At 43.4% G+C, this 22,692-nt stretch overlaps 1 protein-coding gene across 1 annotated transcript in view; it reads right to left on the bottom strand.

The window, feature by feature from the left end:
• The window catches only part of LOC126162060 (chitotriosidase-1-like), a 79,094-nt gene that overhangs the window by 42,448 nt on the left and 13,954 nt on the right, over window positions 1-22,692 (bottom strand). Inside the window, exon 3 of the mRNA XM_049918317.1 lies at window positions 6,505-6,764. Within this exon, the coding sequence (XP_049774274.1) occupies window positions 6,505-6,764 (260 nt within the window). The remainder of the gene's footprint in view (window positions 1-6,504; window positions 6,765-22,692) is intronic.

Here is a 22,692-nt window from a genome sequence, read left to right on the forward strand (position 1 = left end):
TCTCCTGTTGCTTCACGACTCCCTCCACTGTTTGTAATGCTGAAGCATAACCATAAATTTAGCAACCCCCTGGTATGGCTGCGTACCATGTCAAACTAGAATATGCTGGTTGTCTTAGTTGCATCCTCATCCATATCATGAAATAAAAATGTAATAGGCAGGGTGTCAAACGAAGGAGCTCACGATTATCAAAATTAAATATCTCGAAAACTAAGATCGATATCTGAGTGCAATAAACAGTATGATTATTGTGAAAGGTGTAAGAATTTTAAACGAAAGCTACACAGAAGTTCGAAGTAGCTCGAGAAGCTGTTAACCGGTGGCACTGTAATCGTAATACTTAAAGCCTATCATAGTGGGCTGCAGTTCAGACCGAGCAGTCGTATTGGACGAGTGAAACGTCTCCAGAACCGGGCTATACGGTTAGCACTACATCTACCATGAGATCCCCCAACAGCCGACCTATTAAGGGTTTCAGAAATACCTAGAATCGACGACAGGTTTCGGCAGGCTGCCCAGCTCTTCCACGAGAAGGCCGCGCAGTCAACAAACAGACATACCTGCTCCCTGGGACAAAGGGGCCAGCACCCCAACACCACGAGATGGTCTCCCCTACTGCGTGACGACTAAGTCACAAGCGCACCAGGACAACAACAACAGAGCAAACTGTCAGGACAAAACAAGAAGCCGGAAAACACCACCACACTCGTCAGTCTGGAGGCGTAGCTGTCCACTCCGAACTCCACAGGCCAACGGAGATCATCTGTCTCTGTCACTGCAGCAGAAGCAGACCGAGCAGTTCCATCGTTGAAACGTGAAGGTTACTGTACCGAAGGAAGAGGGTGAACTCATGTATTCCGTATTTTTCTGGTATTGGGATACCACAGGTTGGAACACAATCTTATAGGAACAAAGCACAGTTTTCAAACAGTTTAATATTTCGAAAGGACCCGGTGCAAAAACCGTTCGAAAGCTCTTCGCTAAATTCCAGCGGACAGGCAACGTGGCTAATGATCTAATGGGGAACGCTGGCCCCAGGCAAACTGTAGTTGTCCCTGAAAATGGCACCACGGTTTCTGGAATTACTCAGCAAAATTCAAGTAAATCCGTCCGAAGGATGAAAAAAAAAAAAGAAAAAAATACGAACTGTGCGATAGTGGGCTGACTTTTGACTTTGCGAACCAGATTTTCACAAAGGTTGATAACGAATATTGGCTGCATCTGGTTCACAGATGAAGCACACATTCGCCTAAATGGAGCCATAAATGAACAAAACTGTCGATTATGGGGTTCCGAAAATCCCTATTCGTCAGTAGCGAAACCACTGTTTCCCAAAGTTACTATTTGGGTTGTCGTATTCAGCAGAGGCTTTATTGGCCCTTTCTTCATGCGAGAAACTATCACTAGTGAACGTTACGTTGCGATTTGGGAACAACTTGTCGCCACACAGCTAGCGTTAGAGGCTCTACCAGGCACCGAGTGGTTAATGCCAGACCACATTGAACCGAACAGGACTTTCGGTTTCTTGATGAATACTTCGGGAATAGAGTCACTGCGATGGATTATCGCAATTTTACTGGCATAGGGATGGATTAGCCTCCATATTTGCCAAATCTGACTCCAAGTGACTTCTTTTTGTGGGAACATTGAAAGACATTGTCTGTCGGACCATCCCAACATGCTGGACGAGCTTGAATCGGCAATCTGTGTGGCACCTGAATCCATTTCCGTTGAGACACTACAGGATTGAATGACAAATTTCATTGTTCGTTTGTACCACCTCCGTACTACGAGTGACGGACATTTCGAAAATACTTTGATGTGATTGCAAAGATCGCTTGCGGATGACGAGTTTAATTATGCACGCTGATACTGAATGAGCTGCGCAGCGTGCATCGCCATTTGTTAGCAGCTTTTTGCACTACACTTTCGGAAACAAATTAGTACACTTAGAAAGAACGTTGTTAGATCCGTTCTTTAGCGGTTCTTGCTACAGGAAGGTGATCTACATCTACATCGACATGATTACTCTGCAATTCACATTTAAGTGCTTGGCAGAGGGTTCATCGAACCACAATCATACCATCTTTCTACCATTCCACTCCCGAACAGCGCGCGGGAAAAACGAACACCTAAACCTTTCTGTTTACTACGTAGGTTTCCCTTTCTTCAGTCTGTCTTCTAAGGTAAGTTGTAGCGCCGCTATTGCCTCGCTCGTCCCTACGTTTCTCCAGAAGCCAAACTGATTTTTCCCTAGGTTGGCTTCTCAGTTTTTCCAGTCATCTGTAGAAAGGTCGTGACTTATTACGCTGCGAGTGCGCTGTGGGGCAATTGAGGCTCTGACATTTGGTCGCTATGCAGATATTATCTACGTTAAGAGCATTTATAGATTTAAAGCTTTTGACAATGTTGATTGAAATACACTCACTAAAATTCTGAAAGTAGGAGAGATAAATTACAGGGAGTGACAGCCACACAGAAATCAGACTACAGCTATAAGAGTCGGATATGAAATGGAAACAATTATTGAGAAAACAGTAGAATAATGTTGTAGCCTATCCTGTATGTTATACGTTCTGTACATTGAGCACATCCTGGAGAAAACAATTTAAGTTTAGAAGGGGATTAAAGTTCACGGAGGAGAAGCAGGAACTTTGAGGTTTTCCGATGACATAGTAATTCTATCAGAAACAACAACGGGCTGACTTAGTTGTTAAACTGAACGGAATGGATAGTGTCTTGAAAAGAGGTTATAAGATGAAAGTCACCAAAAGTAAATCAAGGGTAACAGAATCTAGCCGAAGTAAATCAGATGATGCCGCGGGAATTAGATCACGAAATGACACACTAAAAGTAATCAACGGGTTTTGTTGTTCGGGCAAAAAAAGTAGTGACATGGTAGAATCGAACTGGGGAGAAAAGAAATTTATGACAGAAGATGTTTAATAGAAGGGATCGGTCCCTAAATACACTACTGGCCATTAAATTTGCAACACCAAGAAGAAATGCAGATGATAAACGGGTATTCATTGGACAAATATATTATACTAGAACTGACATATGATTACATTTTCACGCCATTTGGGTGCATAGATACTGAGAAATCAGTACCCAGAACTACCACCTCTGGCCGTAATAACGGCCTTGATACGCCTGGGCATTGAGTCGAACAGAGCTTGGATGGGCTGTACAGGTACAGCTGCCCATGCAGCTTCAACACGATACCACAGTTCATCAAGAGTGGTGACTGGCGTATTGTGACGAGCCAGTTGCTCGGCCACCATTGACCAGACGATTTCAATTGGTGAGAGATCTGGAGAATGTGCTGGCCAGGGCAGCAGTCGAACACTTACTGCAACCAGAAAGGCCTGTACAGTATCTGCAACATGTGGTCGTGCATTATACTGCTGAAATGTAGGTTTCGCAGGGATCGAATGAAGGGGAGAGCCACGGTTCGTAACATATCTGAAACGTAACGGCCACTGTTCAAAGTGCCGTCAATGCGAACAAGAGGTGACCGAGACGTGTAACCAATGGCACCCCATACCATCACGCCGGGTGATACGCCAGCATGGGGATGCAGAATACACGCTTCCAATGTGAGTTCACCGCGATGCCGCCAAACACGGGTGCGACCATCATGATGCTGTTAACAGAACCTGGATTCATCCGAAAAAATGACGTTTTGCCATTCGTGCACTCAGGTTCGTCGTAGAGTACACCATCACAGGCGCTCCTGTCTGTGATGCAGCGTCAAGTGTAACCGCAGCCATGGTCTCCGAGCGGATAGTCCATGCTGCTGCAAACGTTGTCGAACTGTTCGTGCAGATGGTTGTTGTCTTGCAAACGTCCCCATCTGTTGACTCAGGGGTCGAGACGTGGCTGCACGATCCGTTACAGCCATGCGGATAAGATGCCTGTCATCTCGACTGCTAGTGATACCAGGCTGTTGGGATCCAGCACGACGTTCCGTATTACCCTCCTGAACCCACCGATTCTATATTCTGCTAACAGTCATTGGATCTCGACCAACGTGAGCAGCAATGTCGCGATACGATAAACCGCAATCGTGATAGGCTACAATCCGACCTTTATCAAAGTCGGAAACGTGATGGTACGCATTTCTTCTCCTTACACGAGGCATCGCAACAACGTTTCACCAGGCAACGCCGGTCAACTGCTGTTTGTGTATGAGAAATCGGTTGCAAACTTTCCTCATGTGAGCACGTTGTAGGTGTCGTCACCGGCGCCACCCTTGTGTGAATGCTCTGAAAAGCTAATCATTTGCATATCACAGCATCTTCTTCGTGTCGGTTAAATTTCTTGTCTGTAGCACGTCATCTTCGTGGTGTAGCAATTTTAATGGCCAGTAGTGTATATCTTGATATATCAAAAATTCGTCAATTTGGTAAATATGAAAGGCTGGTGTAACTATAGGCAGTGGCGAATCCAGGATTTTGGGTTGGGTAGGGCGTAGGGGCTTCTGCTCTAGAGTATTAGCGCTTTCGAGACTTCAGTCTGAAAGTTATGGTGCAAAGAACATTCATTACTTCCCACCGTCCCATTTTTTTGGGAAATTAAAATTAAAAAGGCATAGTCCTGGGGTAGGGAAGAGAGGTGCAGCCCCATAGGATGGTGTGGATACATATGACCCCAATAAAGATCCTGCGTATTTGTAAGTGGAATTACCATTTTAAAAATATGTCGTTACGACAGATATGCGTGAAAGCAGCGACTTATATGAATAAAAAACTCACTTAGAATGTACATGCAATATTATATTTACGGGTATTTATTGAAACTTTACTGCAAAATTTCTCCAATCGATCAAAGTATCGAGGTCTTCAAACATTGCGGAGGATTTAATTATCTGGGAGGGTAGTCGGTTGAAGTTGCGGTGGGTTAGGGTAGGGAGTGAGTGTAGGTGTATGGACGTGAAATGTGTTGGTATAGGCGCGGCAGCATACCAGGATTAGTGGTAGGAGGGGGAACATTGACGTTATTGGAATCTAGTTCGCGGATAGTGCAGGATATGCGGAGGTGGTCGATGTGGGCAAGGAAGTGTGAGAATTTGGTGAGACGGTAGAGGATCCACGTGGGGGAAGATAAAAGGATGCGGAAAGCAAGGCGGAATGTATGGCTATGAAGGACTTGGAGTGACGAATAGAACTTAGGTGGAGCGGATATGCATGCAACATTTGCGTGGGAGAAGATGGGTCGGATCAAGGTTTTGTAGGTGCAGAAGATAGTGAAGAAGTGCAAACACCAAGTTGAGCTAGTTAGTAGTTTTCATAGTTTTAGTTTACGGTGGACTTTCTGTTGAATGGTTCGTAGATGGAGTTTCTATGCTAGTTTGGGATCGAGTGTTAATCTAAGGGATTTCAGTGTGTTAGTTAATTGCCTAGGACGGTTGTAAATGGTAAGGCAGAAGTCAAGGTGGTGGAAGGTGTGGGTCGTTCGTCCTATGAATATTGCCTGGGTTTTGGAGGAATTGATCTTGGGAACCATTGGTTACATCAGGAGGTAAGCTGATTGAGGTGGATTTGGAGGGATCGTTGGGATTTTTAGAGTTCAGGGTGAAGAGGGAGGGAAGTGGTGTTATCAGTATAATTAAGGAAGTGGACTGATAAAGGTGGTTTGAGTGTATCAGTAGTGTAGATGAGATAAAGGAGAGGGAAAGTGACGGAGCCCTGGAGTACATCTGCAGTGGGCTGAAAGGTATGGGAGTGGGTACTGTTAATAGTGACAAAGAATGGGCGATTGGATTGAAAGGGTGATGTAAGGCAGACAGAGTTAATTGGAAGTGCATACATCTGGAGTTTGGTAAGGAGATTGGAATGCGATACACTGTCATATGCGCTCTCCCGGTCGAGGGAGACGAAAATGTGGATTTTTAGGTGTTAAACTGGTGGGATACAAGGTGAGTGAAGTACAGGAGTTGCTCATCAGCGGAAAAGTAGGGACTGAAGCCATAATGCTTAACAGGAAGTAAGTAGTGTTGGTTCAAGTGCTGATGGATACATTGGGAGTGGTTGGACCTTACTAACACTGAGGTGAGGCTCCCAGTGTGGTAATAGGATGTATCGGTAGGGGGTTAGTGAAGTTCGAGAATGTAGGAGTTTGGAGCTTTTATACAGCTTTGAATAGTAACCCGTGAGAGGATACTGTTGTCAAGCGTTGCCTGAGTGACAAGAAAGGCGAGAGGGCGTTTTTTGGGTCTAGACAGGTAAATGCGGTCGTGACCAGGGGAAGTGCTGCGTTTTTTTTTTTTTTTTTTTGTGAACTGCTTGCTCTATGTCGTGTGCTGTGATAGGTGTATTTAATTCTGTTTGTAGTCTGTTGTCCGAGGAGTGGAGGCCGGGACCCAGGGGTCGGACAGTGGTATCTGCGCGACGGCTTGACTGTAGTGATCAACTTCATATGGATCTAGGTTGCAGTGGCCATGCAGAATTGAAGCGGCTTGCCCATGCCAGCCTTCGGACTTAAAACCACATCAGCACTCACGGGATGAGGGAGGGCACGTCGTAGGAAGTTTCGGTCATGCCGTGGAGGGCGCCAACTGCGATGCCGAAGGAGAGCCCCGCGTCGGCGAGGCGCTGGTGCAGCTCCTGGCACAGTAGTACGAAGTTCTCCCGGTCCGCGGCGCTGCCGCCGCGCTGCCCCGGGTACTGCCAGTCCAGCTGCAAGCCCTTGAAGCCGTACTGCTGCAGGAACGAGACCGCGTTCGTCGCGAACGCGCTGCGCGACGTTGCCGTGGACGCCATCTGTATAGGGTCACAAAGAGGCGGCTTCTTTCAGTCATCAGTCTCTCGTCTCATCCCGTCCTCCACCTTTTCCTGCCTGGGGTCAAAGTTTTCCATTATGAATACCTACCACTTTCACCTCGCTTTCCGTATCAAATTAGCCTCTCTGACCCACATTGCGCACCTGATGAGAAAGCTGTCTTCACCCACCTCTCGAACATCTTTGCTAGTCTGAGAAACAGGTAGGAACCCATTGCGAACAATAAGGAAAGAAGACCAAGAAAGAAATGCTCGGATTAAAAATGGTGTAAGACAAGGATACAGTCTTTTTGCCCTACTGTTCAATCTTTGCGTTAAAGAAGCAATGGTGGATGTAAAAGAAAGGTTCAAGAGCGGGATTAAAATTTATCATGAAAGGATTCACTAGTGCCATTGCTATATTCAGTGAAAGTGAGAAAGTTGAATGGAATGAACAGTATGATGAGCACAGAATATGGATCGGTAGTACATAAAAGAAAGGTGATGACCAGTAACTGAAATGAGATTGGCGATCTACAGCTACACCTGCATCTACATTTACTTACATACTCCGCAAGCCACCATATGGTGCGTGGCGTAGGGTACCCTGTACCACTACTAGTCTTTTCCTTGCTTGTTCCGCTCGCAGATAGAGGGAAAAACGACTGCCCATATGCCTCCTTACGTGCCCTAATCCTTCTAAACTTATCTTCGCGGTCTTCACGCGAAATGTACGGCAATGCAATCGTTCTGCAGTCAGCCTCAAATGTCTGTGCTGCTCGAAAAGAACATCGCCTTCCATGCAGTTATTCCCATTTGAGTTCCCAAAGCACCTCCACAATACGTGTACCTTGTTCGAAACTGCCGGTAACAAATCTAGCAGCCCGCCACTGAATTGCTTCAGTCTCTTTCTTTAATCCGACCCGGTGCGAATCCCATACACTTTAACAGTACTCCACAACGGGTCGCACCAGTGTTCTGTATGCGGTATCCTATACAGGTGAACCACACTTCCAAAAAATCTCCCGATAAACAGAAGTCGACCATTCGTCTTCTCTACTGTAATCCTTATATGCTCATTCCATCCCATGTTGCTTTGAAACGTTATGCCCAAATATTCAAATGACTTGAATGTGTCTTGCAGCACACTACTAATGACTACGGGTTTGTATTTCCTACCCATCATTTCCATAACTTACATTTTTCTGCATTTAGATCTAGCTGTCATTCATGACATCAACTATAAATTTTGTCTAAGTCATCTTGTGACCTCCTATTGTCACTCAACGACGACAGCTTCACGTACAACGCAGCATCATTACCAAACAGTCGCAGACTGCTGCTTGCCGTGTCCGCAAGGTAATTTACGTGTATAGAAAATAATAGCGGTCCTATCACACTTCCCTTAGGCACTCCTGACAATACCCTTGTATTTGATGAACACTAAGCATCGAGGAAAACATACTGGGTTCTATTACTTACGAAGACTTCTAGCCACTCATGTATCCTGGAACCTATACTTGTGCTTTCGTTAACAGTCGACTGTGTAGCACCTTGTCATAACCTTTATGAAATCTAGGAATATGGAATACGCATGTTGCCCTTCATTCATGATTCTGAGGATATCGTGTGAGAAAAGGGCAAGCTAAGTTTCGCACGAGCGATGCTCACTAAAACCAAGTCGATTTGTTGACAGAAGCTTTTCCCTTTCAAGGAAATTTATTGTATTCGAACTGAGAATATGTTCAAGGATTCTGGAGCAAACCGATGTTGAAGATGTGGTGTCACCGCCAGACACCACACTTGCTAGGTGGTAGCTTTTAAATCGGCCGCGGTCCGCTAGTATACGACGGACCCGCGTGTCGCCACTGTCAGTAATTGCAGACCGAGCGCCACCACACGGCAGGTCTAGAGAGACGTACTAGCACTCGCCCCAGTTGTACAGCCGACGTTGCTAGCCATGGTTCACTGAGAATTACGCTCTCATTTGCCGAGACGATAGTTAGCATGGCCTTCAGCTACATTTGCTACGACCTAGCAAGGCGCCGTATTCAAGTGATATTGAGATTATATTAATGTATCATCAAGAGCGATGTTCTACGAATGTGGATTAAAGTTAAGTATTCCAGAAGCAACGTACTTTTCTTTATAGCATTCCTTACGTATCCTGTTTCAGACCTCACGCCAGCCTGCGTGAGTTTAAGCGCGTGCCTTTTGGGTTCCTCTCATTGTGTCTAGGCTGTCTTGTCTAGACACAACAGAAGATATCGGTCAATTTTGTAAGCCGACTCTTTCATCCTCCTTGTATACAGGTGTCACCTACGCCTGTCCCAGTCGCTTGGGACTTGGCGCCGGGCGAGAGATCCGCGATAAATGGAAGTTAAGTAAGGGGCCAATGCTGCACACTACTCTTTGTAAAACTGAACTGGAATTCCATCAGGATCCGACGACGTATTCGCTTTCAACTTTTTCATTTGTTTCTATACGCCAGAGATGCCAATTACTCTGTTTTCCATAAGAGTGTCAGTACCATATGTTTGTACGATTCCTATGCGTAAACGCTTTCTTAAATGCGAAATTCAGAACTTTGGATTTCGTTCTGCTATCTTCTACTGCCACACCAGCATGGTCAACGAGTGACTGGATAGAAGCCTTCGACCCACTTAGCGATTTTTCGTAGGACCATATAAACTTAATATTGAAACTGGGGACCACGACGTAAAAGAAACGAAAGAATTCTGCTATTGCGGAAACAAAATTACGCTTGAAAGACAAATCAAGGAAGACATAAAAATAGACTGGTCGAAAGGAATGCACTAGTATCTAGCACTGGCCTTACTTTGAGAAACGTATTTCGGAGAACGAACGGTCGGAGTAAAACACTGTATGGAAGTAATAATTGACTGTGAGAATACTGAAAAAAAGTGAATGTAAGCGTTTGAGAAGTGGTGTTAGAGAAGGATATTGGGAGTTAGGTGGACTGATAAGGTAAGACATGAAGATGTTCTCGGCAGAAGTTACGCAGAAAGGAATAAGAGAAAAACACTGACTAGAAGAAGGGGTAGTATGATAAGACATCAGGAAATAGTGCTAGAATGAACTGTAGAGCTTAAAAAACTGCAGGAGAAGACTGAGTTTGGAATCGGTCCGACAAATAACTGGCGATGTTGGGTGCAAGTACTACTCCGAGATCAAGAGGTTGACACAGGAGATGAAGTCAGCGGTCCGCATCAGATATCACCGACGTCAAACTTTCAGTGGCCCACACACACTGAAGCGCCAAAGAAACCGGTATAGGCATGCGTATTCAGGTACAGAGATATGTAAACAGGCAGGATACGGCGCTGCGGTCGGCAACGCCTATATAAGACAAGCGTCTGGCGCAGTTGTTAGACCGATTACTGCTGCTACAATTGCGGGTTATTAAGATTTAAATGAGTTTGAACGGGGTGTTATAGTCGGCGCACGGGCGATGGGACACAGAACCTCCGAGGTAGCGAGGTATCGAGTATATCGTGAATATTAGGAATCCGGTAAAAAATCTAATCTCCGACATCGCTGCGCCCGGAAAAGGATCCTGCAGGAATGGGACCAACGAAGACTGAAGAGAATCGTTCAACGTGACAGAAGTGCAATTCTTCCGCAAACTGCTGCAGATTTCAGTGCTGGACCATAAACAAGAGTCAGCGTGCGAACCATTCAATGAAACATCATCGATAGGGGCTTCCGGAGCTGAAGGCCCACTCGTGTACCCTTGATGACTACACGATGCAAAGCTTTACGCCTCCCCTGGGTCCGTCAACAGCGACATTGGACTGTTGATGACTGGAAATATGTTGCCTGGTGGGAAGAGTCGCGTTTCAAATTGTATCGAGCGGATGGGCGTGTACGGGTATGCGACAACTTCATGAATCCATGGACCCTGGGTGTCAGCAGAGGACTGTTCAAGCTGGTGCAGGCTCTGTAATGGTGTGGAGCGTGTGTAGTTGGAGTGATATGGGACGCCTGATACGTCTAGATACGACTCTGACAGGTGACACTTGCGTAAGCATCCTGTCTAATCACCTGCATCGATTCATGTGCATTGTGATTCCGACGGATCTGGGCAATTCCAGCAGGACAATGCGACACCACACACGCCCACAATTGCTACAGAGTGGCTCAAGGAACACTGTTCTGAGTTTAAATACTTCGGCTGGCCACCAAACTCCCCAGACATGAACATTATTGACCATATATGGGATGCTTTGCATCGTGCTGTTCAGAAGAGATCTCCACCCCCTCGTACTCTTACGGATTTATGGACAGCCCTGCAGGATTCATTGTGTTAATTCCCTCCAGCACTACTTCAGACATTAGTCGAGTCCATGCAACGTCGTGTTGCGGCCTTCCAGCGTGCTCGCGGGGGCCCTACACGATATCAGGCAGGTGTACCAGTTTCTTTGGCTCTTCCGTGTATAATCATTATTTCCTCGTAAGAAAACAACTACTAATCACATGATCTTCGTCTGTACATAAAAAGGTGTGGCTGTCTTCACCTTGAAGGTCATTTTGAGCCGCGCGGTGGCTATGTTTGGCAGGAATGCCCTTTCTGCCAGTGCTAGTCCGTTTTTTTTGTCCTCCTCATTCCGTTCATTATGGTTTATTTTGATGCCTAGGTTGTAGACCTCCTTAACTTCATCAACTTCGTAATCCCCAATTCTGATGTTATTTTCCTCGCTGTTCTCATTTCTGCTACTTCTCATTACTTTCGTCTTTCTTCGGCTTACTCTGTCCACTAACTGTTCATGCCATTCGACAACAGATCCTATAATTACTCTTAAATTTCACTGAGGATAGCAATGTCATCACCGAATCTTATCACTGATGCCCTTGCCCCTTGATTTTTAATCCCACTCTTGAACCTTTCTTTTATTCCCGCCATCGCTTCTTTGGTGTATAGATTGAACAGTTGGGACAAGAGACTACATCCCTGTCTTGTACCTTTTCAATCCGAGCACTTCATTCCTGGTCTTATTGTTTTTTCCTGGTTGTTGCACATATTGTATTATTATCCGTCTTTCCCTATAACTTACCCATATTTTTTTCTCAGATTTTCGAACATCTTGCTTCAATTGCCATTGTCGAACGCTTTTTCCACCCCGCCAAATCCTATGTATGCGTCTTTGATTTTTTTCAGTCTTGCTTTCATTTCCAACTACAATGGCAGAACTGTCTGTCTGGTATCTTTACCTTTTTTAAAGTCAAACTGATCGTCATCCAACAGATCTCCCATTTTCTTTTCCAATTTTCTGTATGTCATTCTTCTCAGAAGCTTGGATGCATGAGCTGTTAAGATGATTGTACAACAATTCTCTCACTTGTCGGCTTCTTCTATCTTCGGAACTGTGTGGATGATATTTATCCGAAAGACAGGTGGGTTATCGCCAGGGTCACACATTCTATACACCATTTTGAATAGCTGTATTGTTGCTACTTCCCGCAATGATTCCAGTGTAATGTTATTTACCCTTTCTGCCTTTTTTGATCTGAAGTCTATCAAAGATTTTTAACATTCTGATTCTAATACCGGATCCCTATCTTTTCCCTGTTGACTCCCGTTTCTTCTTCCGTCACGTTGTCACACAAGTCCTCCCTCTCACAGAGGCCTTCACTGTACTCTTTCCCTTCTCTCCTCTGCATTTAACAATGGAATTCCCTTTGCACTGTTAACGCTACCGCACAAGCTTTTAATTTCACCGGAGGTTGTTTTGACTTCTCTGTATGCTGAGCCAGTCCTTCCGGCAATCATTTGTCTTTCGATTTAGCCTCATTTTTCATGCTGCCATCGTCTTAGCTTCTCCGCCCTTCCTATTTATTTGGTTCCTAAGTGACTTGGTTATCTGTATTCCTGAATTTCCCCGAACGTTTACGTACTTCCTTCTTTCGTTGATCAGCTGAAGTAATTCTTCTGTTACCCATGGTTTCTTCGCAGTTACCTTCTTCGTGCCTAAGATTTTTTCCAGTTTCTATAATTGCCCTTTTTAGATATGTCCATTGCTCTTCAACTGAACGGCCTACTGAGCTATTCATTGCAGCAGCATCTATAGCCTCAGTGAACTTCAAGAGCGTCTCTTCATACCTTAGCACTTCCGTATTTTACTTCTTTGCACATTGATTCCTCCTGACTTGTTCAAAATGTCTCTGAGCACTATGGGACTTAACTTCTGAGGTTATCAGTCCCCTAGAACTTAGAACTACTTAAACCTAACTAACCTAAGGACATCACACACTCATGTCCGAGGCAGGATTCGAACCTGCGACCGTAGCGGTCGCGCAGTTCCAGACTGTAGCGCCTAGAACCGCTCGGCCACCCTCCTGACTTGTGCCTTAAACTTTAGTCTACTTTTCATCATTATCAACTGTGAGCTGAATCTACATCTGCTCTGTGATTCTTGAACTTTCGCTGTTACTAGCTGAAATTTATTGCAGAACTCAATTAGTCTTTCTCCCCTCTCATTCTTACAAGCCAGCCCACATTCTTTCATAATCCTTTCTTGTGCTCCTTCCTCAACAACCACATTTCAATCCCCCATAATTATTACATTTTGATCTCGCTTTATGTACTGGATTACCCCTTCAATATACTCAAATAATTTCTCTATCTCTTAATCTTCTGCTTGCGATGTTGGCATGTATATCTGTGCTATTATTGTCGGTGTTCGTTTGCAGTTGTTTCTGATAAGAACAGCCCTATTACTGAACTGTTCACAGTAACTGACTCTTTACCCCACCTTCTCATTCATAACGAAAGCTATTCCCGTTATGTAATTTTCTGCTGCTGTTGATATTGCCTGTGCTTGTCTGACCAAGAATCCCTGTCTACATTCATTTCACTTCGCTGACCCGCACTATGTCTACGTTGATCCTAAGCATTTCAATTTTCAAATTTTATAGTTTCTCTATCACGTTCAAACTTCTGACATTCCCTGCCGCGATTCGTAGAACGTTACACTTTTACTGGTTACTCAATCTCTTTCTCGTGGTCGCCTCCTCCTTGGCAGCTCCCTACCGGAGATCCGAAAGGTGGTTAGTCTGGAATCTTATGCCAATGGAGAGATCATCATGACACTTTTTTAATTACAGGCCACATGTCCTGTGGATACACATTATGTGTCTCTAATGTAGTAGTTTCCACTGCCTTCTCCATCCTAATATCGTTTATCATGGCTGATACTTCCACCTTGTATGGGCAGTTTCCCACCCCAAGGGTAAGGGACTACCTTGAACTTCTGTTTGCCGCTCTGCCATCTTTGACAAGGCGGTTGGCAGAAAGAGGGTGACTTCTTATCCCTTGCCGCCATCGCTGATGACTTTTATTCAGAATTTAAGCAGTGGTAAGGCTGGAACCCGAGGTCTGGGACATTTTGATTTCTAGTCAAAGAAGCTACCCCTAGACCTAGAGTAGTGATATGTGGCAGGGAAATGGAATCCCAATACCGGCTGGGAGTGAAACGTTAGTGCTTCAGATTTACAGGCCAGCACTAAACCACTCGCCACACCGTTTGCATCTACACTGATGAGGAAGAACAGTATGGCCATTGCTCATCGCTAGACTGATGCCGGTTCGGACACCTCTCTCAGTAATCTAAGAGTATGAGCGGAGCAGAGACGACGAATCATATTAGCGTCGCGGGCAGCAAATACATAAGCGACTTTGACAAAGGGCAGATTGTTGAGGTTCCACGCCTGGGAACGGGCATCTCGGGAACTGCGAAGCCGCTTGGCTGTTCGCGTGCTGCGGTCGTGAGCATCTACGGGTTGTGGTTGAAGGTCGGCGAAACCACAAGTTGTTGGTCGTCCACACACGAAATATGGAGATCACAGGCTCGTCCGCTCTGTAAAGTGTTTTGCAGCACGCCGTTCAGCGCACATTGTTGAACAAGGGAGTCTGCAGGAGACGTGTTTCCATGCGAACCGAACGTCGTCCTAAGTGCAATTATCGTAATGTCTCGCTGGCGACAACTGTGGCCGTGGTCCACGAGGAAAGGGTCACGCCCGAACTAGTAAACCTCTCCCAACTGGGTTTTCCCCTGCTCCACTACCAGCTCGCATAGCATCTGGCTGAAGAGACTCCACAGTAGGTCAGACACATAATGAAAAAAAGAAAATCTTACAATCACAGTTGTGTCCACCGCTTGTAGTCTCTCGCTAAACCAGGCATCGCATACTCGCTACCGACTTGTTTTCTCTTGGACTGCCCTTCGGTTCTTACTTCTAACTCTGATATGGAATCTTGTGCTATGGAATGAGCTTGCTTACAGTGTTTCTGCGCGAGATTTCTCTTTAGCCTACGACGGTTTTGTCGTTCCAGCCTTATAAACTGGTGAAGGTACAAACAAAAAAGATATAATTCACATAGTTTTTTCGTACGAGCCTGAACGTAGTTTTCCTGAGAATTTGTCTTTTATTGTGTGTTTCTCTCTTCACCCTATCGTTTTTCCGTTTTGACTGGACCACTTCCCTGACTCTTGGACCGCCGCCTTTTCCGACCTGTTGTATTTTCTTGCCGGAAGCATACCCGATGCATTCGGCATATTATTTAAATAACGTGTTCTGTTTACTCTGAGAAAATAGAAGTACATTTTGCTGAGGAATTTTAAGATATTTAAATTGTGAACGTATCCAGTTTATGTATGCGCTATTGCTGCTGTTTCGGTATCAAGAACGTAGTTACTTACATCTGCGACACTTCGTGCTTTGCTTGTGTTTAAGATTTTATATTATCTCCCTGCATGCCTTTTATCAGACACTGTCTGTTTTATCCGGAAAGTTCACGAAATCTATGCAGTGGAACTGATTACAAGTCAAAACACTCTTGCCCACGAAGAGATAACGAGTAAAGCTCAAAGATCGCTTCCCGTGAGTATGAAAGTTGTAGATACTGATACATGGTTTTTATCTGACATTTCATACGCTTTAGAAAAGTTGTTTGTTTGTCACTCGAAATCTGTGAGGGACTTTTTGAGAGATACGTTGCGAAAACAGCTTTACACACTGTGGAAAGTAATAAACCTTGTTCACAACTTGTGCAACTAAACCCACTTCTCATTGTATTACAAACATCTACTCAGGATAAAGAAAAGAAAAATCTACTGCACTGCAGTAAAAATGGAATAACACACTGATAATGATGACAGCCCCCCATGAACCATGGATCTTGCCGTTGGTGGGGAGGCATTCATGCCTAGCGATATGGATAGCCGTAGCGTAGGCGCAACCACAACGAAGGGGTATCTGTTGAGAAACCACGCAAACGTGTGGTTCCTGAAGACTGGGAGGAGCCTTGTCAGTAGTTGCAGGGGCAACAGTCTGGATGATTGATTGAACTGGCTTTCTAACATCAACCAAAACAGCATCACTGTGGTGGTACTGCGAACGGCTGAGAGCAAGGGGAAACTACAGCCGTAATTTTTCCCGGGGCATGTAGCTTTACTGTATGGTTAAATGATTATGGCGTCCTATTAGGTAAAATATTCCGGAGGTAAAATAGTCCTCCATTCGGATCTCCGGGCGTGGACTACTCATGAGGACGTCGTTATCAGGAGAAACAAAACTGCCGTTCTATGGATCGGCGCCTGGAATGTCAGATTTCTTAATCGGGCAGGAAGGTTAGAATATCTAAACAGAGAAATGTGTAGGTTATAGCTAGATATAGTGGGAATTAGTGAAGTTCGGTGGCAGGAGGAACAAGACTTCTGGTCACGTGAATACAGGGTTATAAATACAAAATCAAACATGGGTAATGCAGGAGTAGGCTTACTAATGAATAAAAAAATACGAACGCGGATACGCTACTACGAACAGCATAGTGAGCGCATTATTGTACCCAAGATAGACACGAACCCCACGCCTACCACATCAGTACAAGTTTGTATCCCAACTAGCTCTGCAGATGATGAAAAGATTGAAGAAATGTATGATACGATGAAAGAAATTATTCAGATAGTTAAGTGAGACGAAAATTTAATAGTCACGAGGGACTGGAATTCGCTAGTAGGAAAAGGAAGGGAAGGAAACGTAGTAGGTGAATATGGACTGGAGGTAAGGAATGAAAGAGGAATCCGCCTTGTAAAATTTTGAACAGAGGGTAACTTAAACAGTGCTAACACTTAGTTTAAGAATCATGAAAGAAGGGTGTATACGCGGAAGAGACCTGGAGACACCGGAAGGTTTCAGATAGATTACATAATGCTAAGACAGAGATTTAGGAGCCACGTTTTAAATTGTAAGACGTTTCCACGGACAGATATGGATTCTAACAAAAATATGTTGGTAATTAACTGTAGATTAAAACTGAAGAAACTACCAAAATTTAGGCGATGGGATCTGGATAAAAAGAAAGAACCAGAGGTTGTAGAGGGTTTCAGAGGGAGCGTTAGGGAATGATTGACAAAAACAGGGGAAAGGAAGACAGTGGCAGAAGAATGTGTAGCTTTGAGAAATGAAATAGTGAAGGCAGCAGGGGATAAAATAGGTAAAAAGAAGGGGGATAGTAGAAATCCTTGGGTAACACAAGAGATATTGAATTTAATTGATGAAGGAAGAAAATGTAAAAATGCAGCAAACGAAGTAGGGGAAGAGGAATACAAACGTCTCAAAAATGAGTTCGACAGGAAATGCAAAATGGCTAAGCGGGAATGGCTAGAGGACAAATGTAAGGATGTAGAAGCATATATCACTAGGGGTAAGATAGATGCCACCTACAGGAAACTTAGAGAGACATTGGGACCTGTATGGATATCAGTTGCTCAGATGAATAACCCGTCCTAAGCAAAGAAGGGAAAGCGGAGAGGTGGAAGGAGTATATAGGGGGTCTATACAAGGGCGATGTACTCGAGGGCAATGTTATGGAAATGGAAGAAGACGTAGATGAAGATGAGATGGGAGATATGATACTACTCGAAGAATTTGACAGAGCACTGGAAGACCTAAGTTGAAATAAATCGCTGGGAGTAAATGACATTTCGTTAGAACTAGTGATAGCCTTGGGAGAGCCAGCCATGACAAAATTCTTCCAACTGGTGTGCAAGTTGTATTAGACAGGCGAAATACCCTCAGACTTGAAGAAAAATGTAATAATTCCAGTTCTGTAGGAAGCCAGTGCTGACAGATGTGAATATTGCCAAACTTTGGGTTTAATGAGTCATGGTTGCAAAATACTAACACGAATTCTTCACAGACGAATGGAAAGACTGGTAGAAGCCGACCTCGGGGAAGATCAATCTGGATTCATAGAAATGTAGGAACATGCGAGGCAAAACCAACCCTACGACTTATCTTAGAAGATAGATTCAGAAAAGGTAAACCTACCTTTAAAGCATTTATAGAATTAGAGAAAGCGTTTGACAATGTTGACTGGAATATACTCTTTCAAATTCTAAAGGTGATACGGGTGAAAGGTTCTTTACAATTCTGTATATTGAGCAAGCAAAAGAAAATTATGGAGTAGGAATTATAATTCAGGGAGAAGAAATAAAAACCTTGAGGTTTGCCGATGACATTGTAATTCTGTTACAACAGCAAAGGACTTGGAAGAACAGTTGAGCGGAATGGACAGTGCCTTGAAAGGAAGATATAAGGTGAACATCAACGAAAGTTAAACGAGGATAATGGAATGTAGTTGAATTAAATCAGGTGACGCCGAGGGAATTATATTAGGAAATGAGACACTTAAAGAAGTAGATGAGTTTTGCTATTTGGGCACCGAAATAACTGATGATGGTCGAAGTAGAAAGGATATAAAATGTAGACTGGTGATGGCAAGGAAAGCGTTTCTGAAGAAGAGAAATTTGTTAACATCGCATATAGATTTAGCGTCAGGAAGTTTTTTCTGAAAGTATTTGTATGGAGTGTAACCATGTATGGAAGTGAAACGTGGACGATGAACAGTGTAGACAAGAAGAGAATAGAAACTTTTGAAATGTGGTGCTACAGAAGAATGCTGAAGGTTATATCGGCAGATTGCGTAACTAATGATGAGGAACTGAATAGAATTGGGGAGAACAGTAATTTGTTGCACAACTTGACTAGATTAAGGGATCGGTTGGAAGGACACGTTCTGAGGTATCAAGGGATCACCAGTTTAGTATTGGAGGGAAGCGTGGAGTATAAAAAGCGTAGAGGGAGACTAAGAGATGAATACACTAGGCCGATTCAGAAGGATGTAGGGTGCAGTAGTTACTGGGAGATGAAGAGACTTGCACGGAATAGAATAGCATGGAGAACTGCATCAAACCAGTCTCTGGACTGAAAACCACAGCAACAATGAGGATGCGAGCCAAGAAGCATTAGATATGGTGGGTCTCACGGACCCTCTTCATTGGCGGTGGTAACCGACTTAGTCACTACTTTCTACTACCACGAACACAGTAGTTATTTGAAAGCTTTTTTAATGGTGTGGTTTTGAATCAGAGTGTTTTCATTCCTGTTATGCTTGCATAACGTCCGTCTTGGAAAAAAGGTTTCTGTACTTGGGTAAACATCGTCAGTCTTTGAAAAACATTAGTACGGCATTCCACCACACTCATTGTTTTACCGAATTTAATGTTTTCACTCTGTTGGTGATAAAAAAATAATCATCTCAGCATAATGTTCATTGCGTTCATATATTTTCACTTGAAGGCTAAGCTGAGGAGCGATTTTAGAAGTGAAGTTACTCGAAATAAATGTTGTACTTCAATGAGTGAAATGTAGGCTTCCTAAGAGAAAATATGATTTTACAGTTTGAAATGTCGATTTTGACGAAAAATGTTGTTTTCCGCTTTAATGGGAGCATACCATACTAATATTTCTTCGTGACGTTTCGTGCTCAGCGTTCAGCTGATATCTTTAAGATCTGTTAACTCTATTCAGAAACCAACCTCGTGTATACATACCAAGACAGTACTGTGTTAGCGAGACACAGTTTAGAATGTCGATTTTGACGAAAAATGTTGTTTTCGGCTTTAGTGGAAGCATACCACACAAATACTTCTTCGTGACGTTTCGTGCTCAGCGTTCAGCTGATATCTTTAAGATCTGGTAACTCTATTCAGAAACCAACTTCGTGTAGGCATACGAAGACAGTACTGTGTTAGCGAGAAGACGCGAAAGACGTCTGCTGAACTCTTTGCCGAAAGATGTGGAAATTCCATTTTTTTAGTATATGATCTTTAACAATTTAGACTGGTGTACCCGAGATATTAGCTATTTGTTGACAATAAAGAATTGCTCATCCAAATTAATTACATCTCTTACGTTGTTTCTTTCTCTCTTCAAGTTTGTGAAGAGGTAACCTGAAATTGATACTACAAAAGCATAATCCGTGTATTTAAGCCGTACAGAACGCGTGACATACTGCCAATGTGTAGAACACAGAATCGTTCAAAAACTGATTTGATCTGAGGGACTGGGAAATACATTGCTATAAATGCAACAACGTTTTCCTTGCACGCAGCCGGCCGGTGTGGCCGTGCCGTTAAAGGCGCTTCAGTCTGGAACCGCGTGACCGCTACGGTCGCAGGTTCGAATCCTGCCTCGGGCATGGATGTGTGTGATGTCCTTAGGTTAGTTAGGTTTAATTAGTTCTAAGTTCTAGGCGACTGATGACCTCAGAAGTTGAGTCGCATAGTGCTCAGAGCCATTTTGAACCATGCACGCACTTTGTGTGTTGTGTCTTCGAGCGAACTGGTCAATAGCTGTCACATTGCATGCTATCGAACTTTAGTTTTTCAATAGCAACATCGTTCATATGTATTTGCGGGTAGCATTAGCAGCGCTATGGGAACTGCATTACAATGCAGATACATTCTTACATGCGATAATATTCCCTTGTCCGACTTTATCAACACCATTAAACCCTATTAAACCACGACGGCAGACTGAGGACTTTTACATTCTTTAGCAGTTCTGAGTTCTGTTGTCTGTCATCTTCGTTCTGGCTGAGACAATCGAATGCAGAATACTGTATAATTTAGGATAGAACTTCAATTTTCTTAATGTCGGCACTGATTCTGTTCCGAGTGATCCAGAAACGTAGTGTAACTTGAGATACGTACATTTTTTTGCTTATGGGATTTTATTACTTTTCTCCGTGCTCTGAGTCTGGAAATCCTTCTAGAGTGTCTGGTTACGGGCCCTACATGAAGATACAATTAAAGTAATATGTAAGTTCCAGGTGTCCAGAAAGACAATAATAGTGTGTTGCCTGTTTTGTATCTCGGAACAAGACAGATTAGCAGTTGCAGAGCGACTGTTGTGTGGTAATGGCGCTCATCCCATTGTCTTACTGTTATAAAAAGCATGTAACTTATTGATGGCATGGAGATGAAAAGTGAATATGTGCTAAAGAGATGGCAACAAACTCTCTAAATTGTACTGCCCTCATATTACTGTGTTGGTGTTGATGGGTCATTTCTTCGATATAGTTTTTTATCGAAATATTGATACAAAAAAACATTAGGTCACTATCGTGAACGATAACGTGTCAGTGACCACCACATTTCACAATATAGACTTAAGTTTTGTGGTTTCGAAAACACGACCAAGCTCCAAAGGTTTGTTATCAAGACACACGCACTGTCTCTGCTTAATTGGAAATTATCGAGCAAAGGCTGTTGCTCCCATAGAATGGCTAATTAAGGAATGGACAAACATTCTCTCAGCTAATTATTGCCAAATAATTAATAATAATAGCCATCAAAACAAGAAATAGATTTGGAAACGTAGAGTTAGGTTTTATAGTCACAAAGAAAAGACGTTGGCCGAAGACTTCAGGTGTAATCATCCTAGTGCTGCCAACGGCTCCTTAAAAATAGGGCGATGGAGCGGACTGCGTTTCAATGCGCCCTGTTGCCATTGTGTGGCAAACTGTCTCCAAAATGCGGAAGAAATATCAATGATAAACAGCATGAGGATGCATAACGTAGTGGAAACCACAGTATTAAAGACACACAATGTATATCCACAGAACATGTGCCGTGTATTTGAAAAAGGCAAAAGATCCGGATTAGTTCCCCATTCGGATCTCTGGGAGAGGACAGTCGAGGAGGAAGTAACAACATATTGAAAAAAAGCGGAAGGGTAAGATTCTACGAGTCGGAGAGTGAAATTTCCGAAGTTTGTACGTGGTAGGGAAGCTAGAAAATCTGGAAAGAGAAACGAAATGGTTGTGTAGATATAGTAGGGTTCAGTGAAGTGAAGTAGGAAGAAGAAAAGTAGTTCTGGCCAGACGAGTATAGTGTAATATCAGCAACACCACAAAATGTTATAAAGAGAATATGATTTGTCATGAACACAGAGGTAGCGTAGGCAGTGAATTATTGCAGATATTTCTGTGATGGAGTTGTTCTTATCAGAACCAGCAGTAAACCATCACCAACATAAACAGTTCAGCTATGCATGCTAACATTGCAAGCAAAAGATGAAAAGATAGAGAAAATATATGAGGATACTGAACGGATATTTCAGTGTGTAAAGGGAGATGAAAATCTAATAAGCATGGGGGACTGGAATAATAACAGGAGACCACTCAAGATCACCTTGCAGACTTTTATTTAAGAAACTAGGGATATTCACAGTACCTTCACAATACAAATATTCACTTACGATATTCCAGTTAAAAAATAACAGCAAAGTGTATAGCTACAACACTAGAAGAAAAAACAATTTTCACTACTGCGAGTTAAATATGAGTTTGGCACAGAAAGGGGTGAAGTATGCTGCCACAAAGGTATTTGGTCATTTACCAAATAGCATTAAAAGTCTGACAGATAGCCAACCAGCATTTGAAAACAATTTATTAAAAGAATTTCTGAATGACAACTTCTTACAGTCAATAGATAAGTTTTTAGACATGAGATAGTAACTGTAACAAAGATAAGTATATTATTTATGTTAAACTGACACGTCC

Source organism: Schistocerca cancellata, chromosome 1 (assembly GCF_023864275.1).
Source record: "Schistocerca cancellata isolate TAMUIC-IGC-003103 chromosome 1, iqSchCanc2.1, whole genome shotgun sequence".
NCBI lineage: Eukaryota > Metazoa > Arthropoda > Insecta > Orthoptera > Acrididae > Schistocerca > Schistocerca cancellata.